Raw genomic sequence first — 16,407 nt, forward strand, 5'->3', positions numbered from 1 at the left:
GCCCTCTGAGAGGATTGTTAAAACCAAGCTGAAGAAGATGGGATGTGTTGGGACTTCTTCAAATTCAGCATTGGAGTTGGATTAGACTGTTAGGGTGTTAAGGGTAGTAAGGGTATTTTGGTACATATTTTGTGAATGCTACTTTTGTGCCTCTTTTTTGAATGCTACTTTTGTATATCTTTTGTGAATGCCCTTAAATTACTGATAACCATATTTTGTACATCTTTTGTAAACACATTGAAACATAGTGAATGCCCTTAACATGGTTGGTAATGACATATTGGAGTTTGTTGTTTAATTATTTTAGCCACATTGAAACATTGTGAATGCCCTTAACATGGTTGGTAATGACATATTGGAGTTTGTTGTTTAATTATTTTAGCCACATTGAAACATTGTGAATGCCCTTAATATGGTTATATTTGTCAAGTGTACACCATTTATGCAAACCAAGAAGGGCACTAGCAACACCTCTGTAGTAAGATCTTGTTATTGATCTAAATGATTCTTGACCAGCCTAACAAATATATAAAGAAAAAAGAAGAGATTTTTTTAAGATTTCTTTTTATAATAAATGTAACAAGAGAAGAAGGTATAGAAGAAAAGAAGGAGACAAACTGTGTCCCAGATTTGGAGCTTTATTGGTTTGTTGTCAATGGTGATCATTTTAGTCCCAAATTCAACACCAATTGTTAAATCATGGTTATATTTGTCTAGTGTACACCATTTATGCAAACCATAATAACATATTGCCATTTCATTAACCGAAACATTACATGATCCACAACAACATTTATCTATTACATCATGATAACAAACCAAAAGATTACATCATCCCTACCATACCATAATACCCTACAACTTACACTAAACTAACCATACATCATCCCTACAATGAAACAAACAAAACAAACCATCATCCACTTGCAGAATCCAAATTCATTACTAGGCACATGTGTATTGTCACACATTGCAATTTGATTATCAGGTTCAAGAGCATTCGCAGGGGCAATAGGGACATCAACATTCACAGGGGCAATAGGGCCATCAACAGGTATTTCACCTTCATTAACAGGGTTATTAAAAGGAATAGCTACACCCCCATTAGCAACAGCTCCGAACTCATACATTCTTTCTTTATACCACTTATTCAATAGTGGTGGGTCAATCCAACGAAAATACCCACAGTCCTTCTCTTCATCCTACATAACATAGCAAGATGCATGTTTTTAACATAGAAAAATGGGAAATTTAGAGGATTAGAAGAATTTGAGTGAGTTTTGAAGATTCTATACCATGTAATTTGGGCAACCAAAAAACCTCCAACCTGGATTCTTTCGAGTCCATGATGTCCACATTCCAACCCTATCTCCACAATAGCACGTTCTGATGTTGGTGCTTGACGAACTCGACATCGATTTCCTGTTGCCAATTTGCCCTAATCGTTCGCTCCTTTGACTGGAGATTGAAGAAGACGAGCTCGATTCAATGATTTAGCCCTCTTAAATGGCACGTAGGATGTTATTTAACATGATGACTTCCACGTAAGCTGCCACATCAGTTAGATACCGGCTAACCTATTAAATATCTCGTTTTGATTACGTTTACAGGTATTTAGGACTAAATTGCAAAAAAATATATATATAAGGGCTAAATCGATTATACGGGCAATACTTAGGGACTTTATTGTAGTTTTCCCAAATTTTAAACATATACGCACTGATACGCAAAACACATTATTGTGGTTTCTTTAGTGTAGCATAAGAGCCTCACGAGTTAAACACAAAAAAATGCCTCAATTAAAAACAGAAAATAGACATGCGATAAACATGTGAATTTCAAACACACATACACAAACTTTTTGCTAATATTTTTAATCTATTTTTGTGCATATGTTATTATGTAAATTGATTATGAAATTGACCAAAAGTTGTATCTTAAATCCTCCAATGGTGCACTATCTTTGCCATTCGTTCTTTCCAATTGTAAGTTATCTTGGATTTCTCAGTGTGTGCCTATGTGTCTATGTTTTCCTTGTTATAGTTAAAGATCAACTAGGCGAGAGTAAGTTGGTGAATGCTTAACCCACAAAGTTTTTTTCCCAACAAATGAAACCGTAAACCCAATTCCCGTAGACAAAGTCAGTCAAAGTAATTAAATTATGGTCACTTGTTAATAACAAAACTTTGTCATCATTGTTAGAAATTAGGTAAGAAGCCAACCAAGAATACCAAATTCAAATCTCCCAACATGTTTTGATTCATCATTATTCCTCGAATCAAGTTCCTAACGTGCTTCTAAAGAACAAACAACTAAGAGATCGATTGTGATCATTGTACATTGATTACTACATTAATTTTAAAGTTAATTGAAGATTCATAAAAAACCCCAGAAGCAAATTACTTACCAATTGAATGAATGGGTTGTATTTCACCAGTTCACTACCACGACCACCTTGAGCTGCTACCTAGTGAAATATCCTATTTTGGCTTTATATTTTAAATATCATTACATAAGTAAGTTACTACTACATCACATCATTACATAAGTAACTTACTACTACATCACATACTACCTTATAGTGACACTTAAAATATCTCACGATCCTTTAATCATCAATCAATACTCGCACATGAATACATGTCACTATGTTAGTAGTAGGTTATCATTGAAAATGACTAGTGAGTAATACAAGGATTTGCTGACGTTTGTAGTTAAGGAATGACTCATACCTTGACATATGACATATCCCCAAATCATTTGAAAACTCTTTTCAAAATCGTAACTCTTTTATAGAAACCTCTTTATCTTTTCATTTTTAAAACACTCTGTTTTCTGAAAAACTCTTTTTACAACTCATTACTCTTTTCATCTTTAAATGTTTAAGAAATATAGCATTTATAAAACATAAATGGAAAGAATATAATGCAATATGAAACTACATCAATTTCTATTCCTCTCATCGTCCCATGATGCGACCTTGCTTCGTTGCTCTGGCGTGGTGCTGGGAAGTATCTGCAAGGTCACAAGAGAAAGTCACCGTCAGCCGCTTCCCGGGAGGAGACTCCCGGAAGAACGCTCCGACGGTCAAGTTATAAGGTGTTTAGGGTATATCTGAAAGGAATAGCTTGGTGAAGAGTGCTTACCTTTAGGGGCTCCTGATAGCGCCCTTTTATACCTAGCGACCCTACTCGACCGTACAGGACAAGATCGCTTGTAGAGGACAAGGTCAGAGGTGTTGATTGGAGGATTGTGCGCCTCTTTCTGTGAGAGTACTGCCATTGGCTCCGATGGTAATGCTCTGATCATTTTCCTTGTCGCTTGACCGTACCCTTTGTCTTGATGTCGGGAGCGTCCCTGGCGAGCGCGAGCCTTTCACCGGGGCGCCCTGCTCTTAGGGGCGTTGGTGGGCGCTGAGCCTGCTTCCTTTTGGCTCGGCCAAGGCGCCAAGTTTCTCGGTCGGGCATGACTCTTCCGTGGCGGCTTAGGCACATCATCATCCCACTCATCGCTTTCTCATTTTGATAGTAATTAAGACTATGATATAGCACAAAGCACCCTACATCACAACTTCGCTCGTTTTGTCATTAGTCGTCATCAAGGGTATGATTGAGCTATCATTCACCAGTCCCATAAGTGGGGCACATCTAGAATACCACACTACTCATAGGTTTTTATAATTATTGTTTGCCATGAAATTTGGAAGGATGCACTAGTCATTTCCCCTCTTACATGAATGTATATGGATTCATGATAAAAACTCTTAAAATTATTCGAACTCTTTCTCAAAACTCATTGTAAAATCATTTTCATGCAATGCAAAAATAAATACAGTCAAAATGAAAACACATGGCAAGTAATTTATACAAGATTTAGACACTTCACATTTTGAAATCATCATAAATCATTTTATAAGACATGTATTCCAAAGTACTCATACAAATAACTATATTTAGGTTATTTCCTGGTAATACGTACTATGTACTTTATTTATACTTTTATACTAGTATTAAGGTATGTATGTTTCCAAAGACAATCTTAGGTTTACACACCAAATACACACATTCTTTAAATCAGGGCTTACTTTGTAACACCCAGTTTAATATATAAATAAATAGATAAAGATTTATAAAAGAATAATAGCCCTAAATGTGAAGTAGTGCAACAAGAAGTTAGTTTTGGGGGTTAGGTATAAATTTGGGATTTAAGTTACAAAGATTTTATGGAATCAGGGACTAAAGTGTAAGTTTGGGACTAAAGTTGAAAAGAATGAGAGGAGAAAGGACTAAAACGGATAACATGGCCGAAGTTTGATAATTGGGCCTGAATTGAAAGGAATTTAGAAGGGCGAGGGTTGAAAGGGTAAATACGGATTAGATTTGAAAGAAATTGGAGAAGGAGGGGCCAATTTCGTCATTATGGGTGGATGTTATGTGAATCGGGTATATAGCCATCGACTCCTCCATAACCCTAACCCTAGCTACATTTTTCAGCCGCCACCATCTCACAATCCTCCCCAGTTGCCGCCACCTAGTCAGGGTCGGCCGTCGTAACTCGCTGCCATTGAAGTCACGAACAACCGAAGTAGGACCGTCGAAGACCAAGTACGGAGTGTTGTTGTCGCTGATGCAAGGGTCGTGAACGACTAGCTAAATATACAATATATATATATATATATATATATATATATATATATATATATATATATATATATATATATATATATATATATATATATATATATATATATATATATATAGAACTTAGGAGGAAAAATCAGTTGGTGAAAAACAACATTATTCAAGAGTAAACCATTCTCCGAAAATTTAATCCATAAATATACAAAAAATGTTTGAGAAAATGAAAAAAAAAAATTAAAATGGCATATTGATCTTTTTAAATTTAACAATGACCAATTCCACAATGAGACTAGCTAAAAATGACCAGTAATCCAAATAAAATCTTGTTTTGGACTAAAAACCTAAAAAAAAAATTACATACTACATAGATCATATTTGTAGTTTTGTCTAATTGATATGTCAAAAAAAGACCTTTCATTTTATACGTTTATTTTAAATAATTAACATTTCAAAAAACATTCTTAGAGCATTTATAATGAGATGTTTTTTATAAATTTATCCAAAAGAACTATTATGAATTATGGACTTCTGAGTTGGTATTATGTATTTTAATTTCATTGTAATATAATTTTATAAATATTACATAACGAATTAGATACAAGAGGTTTAACATGTTTTACAAAAATAAATAGAAAGTAGAAGATATCATATATCAAACATAACTTGTACTTTTTGTTATACAGATTTAATAAATTAGGTTAATAGATTAAAAAAGATAAATGTATAAAACTAGAAGTAAATAAGAGCATCTCTCAATTAAATGATATGAATTGTCTCAATAGATTTGGAGTTTAATTTTCAACGAGAAAAAATAAAATAAATATTATAAATTAGTTTTTGTAATCTTTTATTAAACCTTATATAAAATTGAAAGAATTTCATATATGCTCTTCCTAAACATCAAAATATCATATTTATTCAACTTAATTTCAAAATATCATATTTACCCTTTATAAAATTTCTAAATATCATATTTACCTTTCATAAAATTTCAAAATATCATATATGTCCTTTTTAAATATCAAAATATCATATACCATTTTTAAATATTAAAATATCGTATATGTACATTTTAAACATCAAAATATCAATAGTAATATCTAAAATAACCTCTATCTACAATATGATAATAATCAACAACAAAAACTAGACAATCAAAATATATATTCTTTATAGAGGGTTGAAAATGAATCTTTTTGTTTGTCAAGAGAGCGACATTCCAACAATTTAGAAGTACACATTCTATTATCATAGACGTAAGGATAATATAATTAATATTTTTAATTATTATAATAATTCTAAGGTATAAAGAATGGTTATAAAATATTAAATACATTATAAAAAAGGATTTTGGCAAATATGATATTTTGAAGTTTATGAAGGGTAAATATGATATTGAAAAATTAAGCTGAATAAATATGATATTTTGATGTTTAAAAGGAATAAAATGAGCATATATGAAATTCTTCCTATAAAATTTTATAGAATTATATGGAATATATTATAATTTAATATAAATACATTCTATTCATTTAAAATGAGAATATATCAAATATTTATAGCCCAACAAAATTTTGATAATCAACATGGCTATATGTACCTGAAATGGCACCTAGTCAGGCTTCGCTCTCACTCATCTGCTTTTACTTCGGCTATACCGGATCACCACACCTTTGGCGTGGAGTCAAAAATGGCAAGGATACCATTTTGGCTTAGAGTTTTCTCTCTGCTAAAAGTCTAAAAGAGTCTATACGTATTCCTTTTTCCCTGTATTTTTGCCATTTTTGACACAAAGTCCAGCGGATTAAAGTCATTGTGACCCACTTGTATCGCTTGTCGCCATCCCTCGTTGTCCATTGTGCTCTTAAAGCTTGATCTCCGCGCCGGAGACCGGCTGTCCGCCACTATCACCTCCTCTCCCTCCAGCCGCCGGTATATTCTAAGTCCGTCCTTTTCGGCCATTTCAGTCGATCATACATCCACAGAAGCCAACAAAAACAACCCATCTAGGCAAGACCCAGGCGTTACACAACAATGGCCAACAAAGATGATAATCGATCCACTAATGAAGCTGCAAGATCAACTCGTCGAGTGAAAATAAAGTTGGATCATGTTAAAACGGAAGATCCAGAACATGATCCCATCGACAATTCAAGTAAAAGGAGAAAGACAGCTTCAGTGAACACAAGAAGCACTCCACCTCTTGATGATCCTCATGGAAATGAAGGAATGTGGCGGGGGAATGTTGTGGGACCAGAGGCAAAAGAGCTGCTACAGGCTGTTGAGAAGCAATACCCCAACACATTTCAAGGGGTTCAAATTCGTGCAAAGCCTATTTGGTTGAACATTTTGAAAGAGCTTCATCTGGGCATCAAAAGTTTCATGGAAACATCCGTGGATGAACTGGTGGAGGAGAAGATAACCGGTTTTCAAGAAGATTTTGAAGAATTCGAGAAGTTTGGATTCGATCTCTCGTGGGCCCGAAGAAGACTAGACATGGTTGACAGGCTGAAGTTCGGAAAAGAGCCTCTGCAAAATGAGTTGAATGCCTTAGAAGAATCGTTAGAGCCATTGAAGGAAAGGGTTAAAAGGCATTTGAAACAGATTATGGAAGCTCATGATATGTGGAAGAAGGCACAATTAGAGTATGATAATGTTATAGATGCTCGAGACAAGAAAGCACAAGAGGTGGAATTGAAGTTTGGAGCTGAATACGATCGAGTATTGAAAGGTCGTCTTGGTTTTGGTATGTTGCCAGGGTACTAGCTTTCTTTTTTTTTGTTTCACTGTAGTAGCAAATTAGAAGAATCCAAAATGTAAATTATTACTTTAATTTGTTTTGCAAAACCTAACTTACATATTGGAAATGAAGATTTGAAGAACACCTACCGTAGGTACTGTAACTCTTCAGCATAGCCTTGGAAAGAAGCTTCACAGAATTTGATGAGGTTGTGCTAACTCAAATTTGATTCAATAGCAGCTTGATGACCCTTTGTTCATTCAGGCTTTAGGTTGGTTTTTTAAGGCTTTTTAGAAAGATTCAAATATATAGCTTGAAAATATCCACAAAAGTTGTGGTTATAAAGTATCCTCGATTCAAGAGCATGAATGGCTCAAAATTATGAAAACTATGTTAGATAAAGTACGTTTTATTTAAACCCGGCACAAACTTTGAAGCATACATAATGCTCAAAGAGATCGATGAGGATTAGAGTTGAACTTTTATAATTATATAGTTGAGCATGATTCATTATACGTGTTGAACTCACTTTTTGTACTAACACTAGATACCGTTAGGTGTTAGTTTAGATGTAGATTATATATTTGTATTTTTCGGTTAAAAAAAAAAAACACGTTAAGCGAACTCGATGAAATTTGAATCATCTTCAACTTTGAGATGACTTGATAAAAAGTTTGAGTTGTTTATTGTCCTGATATATTACCCCATATTTGACCATCCATCGGGTTTTTTTTTTTTTTTTTTTTTTTTTTTTTTTTTTTTTTTTTTTGAGATTATATTACCCCATATTTTTGTTATTTGCTAAATCTGCCATATACATAAACCAAGCTGGTGTATTTAGTGGTATCAAGAGTCTTGAAAAAATATTATTTGGTCAACTTAACCAACAAGTTAAGTATTCAACTTCTCATTCAAACGAAGATATAGATTTATGAACATGATTATGGTTTGCATTAGATAGTTCGTTCTTAGAAAATATCTACTAGAGAAAAATCCAAATTTAGTTTAATCTTCTACTTTTTTTACAAAAAATAGCCAAAAAAAGAAAAGATATATTAGGCTACAATTTCACCTTATAGGCTGTGATTCATCGTGAGTCAATCCCAAAAGCTTAAATGATACAATATAAAAATAAAAGATTATTTATGATAAATAATAGTATTAACAAGAGTTGTAATAATCATGATGATGATCTCATAGATATAAAGAACATCAAAATCTAACTTTGTATAAGAAATTTATGATTTATTTAAATTTTGTGGTCAACCCAATACGATAATACGTGTTATAAAAAGTGAACCGGAGATAGGTTGTTTTTTAACCAAAGTGATGTAAGTAGTCATTAATAAAAATAAATAAATAAAAAAAAAAAAAAAAAAAAAAAAAAAAAAGTATGCATATAAAGAATGCCAAAATTTAAATTCATATGAAGTAATTATGATTTTATGAAGTTTTAAGTGTGACAAAGTACAACAATGTGCGACATAAAAATCGCAATTAAAATCGATCGATTGTTAGCCAAAACAATGTAAACAAGACTTAAAGATCTCATAAACACAAATTAGTCGATATAAAGACATTCGAGAATGGAGCTCGTATACGAAATATATAAACGAAACCTGGTCCCTAAGTTTCGAACACGACAAAATTTGTACAGATTTGTAAAATTGAAATATAATGAGAATTAACCGACGGAATCTAAATGAAGTTGTAGTACTCGTCGATACAAAATCAGAGATATACAGAACATCAGAAATGAAGTTTGTATGAAGAAATTATGAATTTCACAGCATTATTTATAGTCTAAATCTCCTCAAACCGAAACATAAAAATAAAATTAGAACAAAGTATAATTTATTTTTCTTATATAAGAAAAAACTAAACAAAATATAATTAATTTTCAGTTGATTCTATGATTTGTAACGATCCAAAAATCGAGGGTAAATTTTTCATTTTATTATAGTCAAAACACATATATCTTTAAATCCAAGTATTCCAAAACATTGCTAATTAAAAACATTTATCAGAGTTCATCCAAAAATCACATAATACGGAAAACATAGATCAATAATTAAGTAATAATTTAATTATTGTTGATAATTTGATTTATTATAATTATAAGGTAAATAATGAATAAAAAAACAAGCATCCCATCAATTCTTTTGTATTACACACAATTGTATCTTATTCGCGATACTAATAAACATCGATACGTTCCTATATATATCTAGACGATTTTTTTCTTATTAATTTATTTATGAATTTTTCAAACTCTATATGATATTTTGATATAAAAAATATTTTAAATTTTTATTAAGATATAAGGCCCCGTTATCCTAAAATCCTAGCTCCGCCCATCACGGACAAGACTAAACCAGGACAAATCAAAATAACTCGAGCTACCATCACTAAGTCCACCCATTATTACACTTGGACATCGCAACTGTCTTCCTTGACATACAGATATCCCAATTCTCATCTCACTAAAACGAAGTCTTGCATTGAACATGCGTAGATTCCAACTCGGGACAAAACGAAGCGATACCCTGCTCCTACCCCCGACATCCACGAATCTTCATTTGCATAATGCACCATAACTTCCGACACTCCCCACTTAACCGATAAATATATACTCTTAGCCGATCCCCGAGACTACCAGTCTTGCACGTGGTCCAACCACCAGGTTCCCAAGAGATCAATATCAGGACTACCCAACTGTAACCCTACTGTGTCGCATACTAATTATCCACATGATCCTGCAACTCAAGATCCCAACCCTTGACTCAACAACCTCTACCAGCTCCATCCTGAATTCCCATAACCCTCCAGGCTTGCCCCCGGATAACCGATCAAACAAACATCTCCGGTCCTAATTCTAATTGAGTTGTGGCTTTCCCATAACCTAGCGAACTGGCCTACCCTAGCCTAAATCTTCTGAAAGAATTCGTGAATGCTATGATGTTAGGTGCATTTCATGCATTCATTTTTTATAGTTTTAGTTCATAAAAGTGCATTACATTTAGGTTTAGACTCATGCATTTTGTATAATTTCGGGATTTTTCATGATGCAATTCCATTCACACGCTTTTAGGATATTTGTAGCACCTGGTTTCCGGTATGTGAATTTTATTTGAGCATTGCCCTAATTTAGCCTTAGACTCGGCGAGTCATAGGGTCCGACTCGCCGAGTAGGGACGAGACTCAGGACGCGTTTTAAGTAGGCGACTCGACGAGTCCATATCCTGGACTCGGCGAGTCACCGCTGCGGGATGAAACCCTAAGTTTCAAGGGTTTGCACCCTATTTAAACTCTCATTCCGCCCCAACTCGTCCCCATTCACCCCCAGAACTCCCCCTACATCGTTTTCCCTTGTTTCCTTGAGAGTTTGAGGTGTTCTTGGTGTGTCTTGAAGGTTTTGAAGAGTAAGAGGAGTAGATCAAGAAGAGGAGAAGGAGATCAGCCATCCTTGTGTCATTTCAACATTTCCTTTGAGGTATAACCCGTTTTCCCCTTGATTCTATGCTTAAAACTTCATTTGGGTCCTTCTTGGTCAATTCCCCAAGTTTGCATGTTCATTATATGTTGTAATAAGGCATTTGGCCTTTGGATCTATGTAAGATTGAGCTCCAGGAGCTCAGATCTGTTAGCTTTTTGGCCTCATGAGGCTTGTTAGCCCTAGATCTACCATTTTGAGACATTTTGAGCCTTATAATCCATATTGGTGAATATCCACACGTAAAGTTGGAAACTTTACGTGTGATTCGTGTCCTAGAAGTCCAGATCTATGAATGGCATGGACTGGAACCGAGCAAATCGGTATATTTAAGGAGTGCATGGCGACGACTCGGCGAGTCGCATAGGTGACTCGGCGAGTCTGGTCGCGAGTCACCGATTTGGTCCCTTCTTCATGTATCGAGTTGTGCCTTGAGTCACAGGGGGTGACTCGGTGAGTTGGGAGCTGAACTCACCCATGTTAGGACTCGTCGAGTCAACGCCCTGACTCGGCGAGTCCAAGGCAATCTTCATAGCTCAAGAACAGACTCGGCGAGTTGTTCATACAACTCGGCGAGTCTTAGCATAAAGTGTTCTTCGGATGAAGATGAACTCGACGAGTTGTTCATACAACTCGGCGAGTAGGATGAAGGTGTTGAATGACAGTTAGAAGGTGAACTCGTCGAGTCATAGCCCGACTCGACGAGTAGAACCAGGGACCCAAGACATTGGTTTGCTAGGGACTCGGCGAGTGGTGACCCACTCGGCGAGTCGGGTCAACTGAAAGTTGACTCCAGCTTTGGCTTAAAGCTAATCCAGGGGTAAAATGGTCATTTTACCTAAAGGACAGTTAGCAGTGTTTGATTGAGTATGTCGTGGAAATTTCAGCCGGAGGACTCCCGGAGCAGCAGCAGTCAGTTAGTTTCCGATCAGTTCAGCAGCTACTTTGAGGTGAGTTACCTTCCAGTAGCGGTGGGTCTAAGGCCACAATGCCGACCCACCAGTAGGAGTTGTATGATAGATGATTGTCTTTGTGATATCATCTAAGTTCGCTAGTACCTGACATGTTATATGCTAGTATGATATGCTGTATGTGATAGTAGTAGAGTTTGGTTGTACGGACCGAAGGGTAGTCAGACACCCCAGATACGTCTGACAGTATGTGACGATATGTATGCATGCTGGCTTGTTATGTTATATCTGATCGTAGTAGTAGGGGTGAAATAGTCCCCGAGGATCGGTTGTTAGGACCGATGGGTAGTCAGCACCCCAGAATGGCTTGACACGGGTAAGACGGCACCCCAGAATGGCCGTATGGGTAGGTCGGCACCCCAGAATGGCCGTACCGGGTAGTCAGGCACCCCAGAATAGCCTGGCAGTATATATGTTATGTGTTTGTATGGTATGCGGTACGTTGGGGGAAACTCACTAAGCTTTGTGCTTACGTTTACAGTCTTGTTTTCAGGTACCTCTGCATCGAAGGGGAAGGAGCCGGCGCGGTAGCAGCACGTCTTACACACACTCTTCGGTTTCCGCAATTATGAGATTTACTGGGATTGTACTCTGATATTTTGATGGGATGTACGGTTTGGCTTTTGAGAACATGGTTGTAATGTGTTATGGTGTGAACAAACAATGCTTCTTTTTATTTAAACAATGTTTTTATTTATTAATGTTTTCTAAAGTAATATCTTAAAAATGAAATTTTCGGACGTAAAAATTGGGTTGTTACAAGTTGGTATCAGAGCTAGGGCACGGGCCGATGTGTTCGACAGGGATGTCGAACCCTATAATGGGGGGTGAAGGTGGGTTGCACCTGATCCTACATCGGCTGGGAAGGAGAACTAAGCATTCCTTATAAGGAGTGTGGATACCTTCCTTGTCACAACGCGTTTTAAAGCCGTGAGGGCAGCAGATCCCATAAGAACTTTGCAGTTAAGCGTGCTCGGGCGGGAGTAGTACCGGGATGGGTGACCCCCTGGGAAGTCCTCGTGCCGAGTGGCCCAAAGCGGACAATATTGTGATACGTGCCAGAGGGGGGGTGTTACAAATTTGGGGGGTGTTACAAATGGTATCAGAGCTAGGGCACGGGTCGATGTGTTCGACAGGGACGTCGAACCCTATAATGGGGGGTGAAAGTGGTTTAGATCTGATCCCACATCGGCTGGGAAGGAGAACTAAGCATTCCTTATAAGGGGTGTGGATACCTTCCCTAACACAACGCGTTTTAAAGCCGTGAGGGCAGCAGATCCCATAAGAACTCTGCAGTTAAGCGTGCTCGGGCGGGAGTAGTACCGGGATGGGTGACCCCCTGGGAAGTCCTCGTGCCGAGTGGCCCAAAGCGGACAATATTGTGATACGTGCCAGAGGGGGATGTTACAAAAAGTGGTTTAGATCTGATCCCACATCGGCTGGGAAGGAGAACTAAGCATTCCTTATAAGGGGTGTGGATACCTTCCCTAACACAACGCGTTTTAAAGCCGTGAGGGCAGCAGATCCCATAAGAACTCTGCAGTTAAGCGTGCTCGGGCGGGAGTAGTACCGGGATGGGTGACCCCCTGGGAAGTCCTCGTGCCGAGTGGCCCAAAGCGGACAATATTGTGATACGTGCCAGAGGGGGATGTTACAAATGGTATCAGAGCCCTGGTTTGAGGGATTCGGACACGCCTTCGGGAGTGTTTGGACTCAAATCGAGGGATTGAAAGATTTTTCCAAAAGAAATTGTTCTTTAAAACCCGGAAAAGAGTCACGAGAAAGAGTAAAGTGTGTGACGTGCGCGACCGGCCGAGCTCAAGTAAGTATTCCCCATAGTACCCATACAAGTTTATGTTATGTTTATCAGCTTTATGAATATTGCATGCTAGAATAGGCTAAGGATCTAGGAGTGATGCCTTATGTGCCTGTTTATTTGTTACAGCTTATTGAATATTGCATGCTAGAATTGAGTAGACAGCAGTAGGGTAGCCTGTTTAGGTTATGCCTGATAGTATGAGCTTAGCATTCTATGTCAAGTGTCGTTTCTTGTTCTAAGAACAGTTTTGGCTTGAGTCTGTTTTTCCTTATCCGAATGCTGCTTGCTTCGTGCTCGGTGGGATTCTGAGTAATGGGAGTGAGCCACTAGGTAAACACGTCACACCACATGTAATCAGGGTTGAATAATCCCAAAGTGTTGGAACTGGCCCTATTGCGCAGCTCTTGTTTGAGTCCAACCGTTGTAGGGACGGACCTTTTACTTGAAGGATTATCTAATCCTCATCACATGTGATGGTGTTTAGGTGGTGGCTAACTGGCATTATGAGGAGACCTACAGCAGCTGAGGACCAGTTGTATTGAACTTGAGTTTTCCCTGGGGCAAGCCTAGGATGAGAATAACAGAGAGTAGCAGTAGTAGAAGGGAGTTGGTGGAGTTGAGGAATTCCTCGGAGAAGGTACGGATAGATGTGGAAGGTAGTATGGGCCCGTACTACTGAAAGCAGAGGATCCGTACCCGAGCCGAGGAAGGCCAAGACGAGACCAAGGAACCTGTAAGTAGTTGAGATCCCTCAGAAAGTAGCAGTACCACTAATGATTATTATTGATGTTTTGCAGAATGGTGGTACTTCGACCGAGACCGACAGATGGCGGGTCAGGAGAGGGGTCAGGTTCGGGATCTGGCACCGAGCCGATTGAGGAGAGGCTACGTGAGTTCATCACGTCGGAGATCACTAGGGGCATCCTTGAGTCGACCCCCATCATCTTTGGGTCGATCAAGGAAGGGATCGTGGAGATGATGGAGGATCGCCTACGGGCATTCAGGAGCGACTTGGCCTCTAGCCAGTCAGGATCTCGCACACTGTCCTTCAAGGACTTCAGGAGCAGTGGTGCGCCGGATTTCCATGGGGTGAAGGACCCCATTGTCGCCAGGCGGTGGATTGCGGATATCGAGTCCGCCCAGTTGATCAGCTTCTGCCCCGAGGGGTCGAAGGTGAGGTACGCAGCAGGGTGTTTTCGGGACCGGGCCCGAGATTGGTGGGAGTCAGTGGGTGACTCGATGGGAGCCTCGGCTATCGAGGCAATGACCTGGTTGGACTTTGTGGCTAGGTTCAGGGCAGAGTTTGCGCCAGCGGTCGAGCTTCAGCAGCTGGCCAGGGAGTTCTTAGACATGAGGCAGACGACAGAGACCGTGGCGGAGATCACCGCCAAGTTTCGGGAGAGGGCTTTATTGGTGCCCCAGTATGCAGGTGACGAGGATATGAGGAGGACTCGTTACCATGATATGCTACGAGCTGACATTCGGGAGCATGTTAGTTTTTCGGCTTGCCCTACCCTGGACTCCATGATTGCCAGGGCTAGAGAGAGAGAGATAGATTTGGAGCACATCCGGAAACGGAAACTTGAGGATGGTCAGTCATCGGGGGCTTCGGGGAAGAAGCCCAAGGGATCGGATGGGAGGCCGAAAGGCCAGTCGGGACCGAGCCGCTGCAGGAGGTGCGGCAGGCCGCACGAGGGGGCGTGCAGGATGGGATCGTCAGGCTGCTACAAGTGCGGCAATTTGGGCATATCAGCAGGGATTGCACTGCTCCTGCGACCGTTATTCAGACATCGGAGTTGTTGTGTTTCCACTGCAACCAGAGGGGCCACAAGAAGGCCAATTGCCCCATGTTGACAGCTTCAGCGCCAGTGAAGGCGCCAGCTCCAGCGACCCTGCGGATCACGGATGGCCGTCAGGGCAAGGCAGAGGCTCCAGTGGTGAGGAGTCGGGCATTTCAGTTGACTGCCGAGGAGGCACGCGCCGCGCCCGATGTGGTGACGGGTATGATTCCTTCCTTCTATCTTTTATTTTACGTGGTTATGATATTGATATGTGCTCCCTGTGTATACATGTGTATTAGGATCGTTCCATGTGAACGGCATCCCGGTTCAGGTATTGTTCGACTCGGGTGCATCCCGATCGTTCGTTTCTCTTGCTCTTAGCAAGAGATTTCATGAGACTTCAGGCGAGTTAGATTGCCCGTTAGAGGTAGAGATTGCCGATGATCGATCGGTGCGAGCATCGATGGTGTTTCGAGATTGTGTCCTGCGACTGTTTGAGGAGTGTTACCTGGTAGACTTGGTTCCCATTCCATTGCGTGGGAACAAGGTGATTATTGGTATGGATTGGTTGAGCCCTAATGGGGCAGTGATAGATTGCGCACAGCAGCTAGTGCGAGTCAAGACCCCAAGCGGGGGAGAGTTAGTGATTCATGGAGAGCGGCCGCAGTGTGGACCCACTGTATGTTCAGCAGCGAGGGCTAGGCGCTACCTTCAGCAGGGATGCGCGGGTTATGTCGCGTACGTGATGGACACCCGGGAGGCGGGTAAGGCGACCGTGAGCGAGGTCCCGGTGGTTCGAGATTTTGCTGATGTTTTTCCGGAGGAACTACCTGGGATACCTCCGGAGCGACAGGTGGAGTTCAGGATTGACCTCGTTCCCGGTGCGGCTCCGATAGCCAAAGCACCGTATCGGTTGGCTCCTCCCGAGATGCAGGAGTTGTCTACGCAGCTGCAGGAGCTGCT

The 16,407-nt window shown here is 39.5% G+C and overlaps 1 protein-coding gene across 6 annotated transcripts; it reads right to left on the reverse strand.

The window, feature by feature from the left end:
• Window positions 1-726: 726 nt before the first annotated feature.
• On the reverse strand, window positions 727-7,713 carry LOC145032055 (uncharacterized). Of its 6 annotated transcripts, none has more exons than XM_078980752.1 (4): window positions 7,530-7,713; window positions 2,408-3,015; window positions 1,296-1,577; window positions 727-1,202 (listed from the first exon to the last, which is right to left on the reverse strand). In XM_078980752.1, the coding sequence occupies exons 3-4, from the start codon at window positions 1,413-1,415 to the stop codon at window positions 873-875; spliced, it is 450 nt and encodes a 149-aa protein (XP_078836878.1). In that variant the 5' UTR covers window positions 1,416-1,577; window positions 2,408-3,015; window positions 7,530-7,713; the 3' UTR covers window positions 727-872. The 6 variants fall into 6 exon arrangements, with proteins under 6 accessions (XP_078836878.1, XP_078836865.1, XP_078836872.1 ...); XM_078980739.1 differs by having other exon boundaries at window positions 2,408-3,559; XM_078980746.1 differs by lacking the exon at window positions 2,408-3,015 and having other exon boundaries at window positions 1,296-1,549.
• Between the last annotated feature and the right edge of the window lie 8,694 nt (window positions 7,714-16,407).

The sequence above is a fragment of the Lactuca saligna genome, chromosome 1 (genome assembly GCF_052625555.1).
Source record: "Lactuca saligna cultivar CGN05327 chromosome 1, ASM5262555v1, whole genome shotgun sequence".
NCBI lineage: Eukaryota > Viridiplantae > Streptophyta > Magnoliopsida > Asterales > Asteraceae > Lactuca > Lactuca saligna.

Excerpts from the sequence above, each read along its gene's own strand:
- LOC145032055 (XM_078980746.1), bottom strand. The coding sequence starts at position 1,415 with ATGTCGAGTTCGTCAAGCACCAACATCAGAACGTGCTATTGTGGAGAT. Across the intron at positions 1,203-1,295 it reads TTGGTTGCCCAAATTACATG|GATGAAGAGAAGGACTGTGG; the intron begins GTATAGAATCTT and ends TATGTTATGTAG.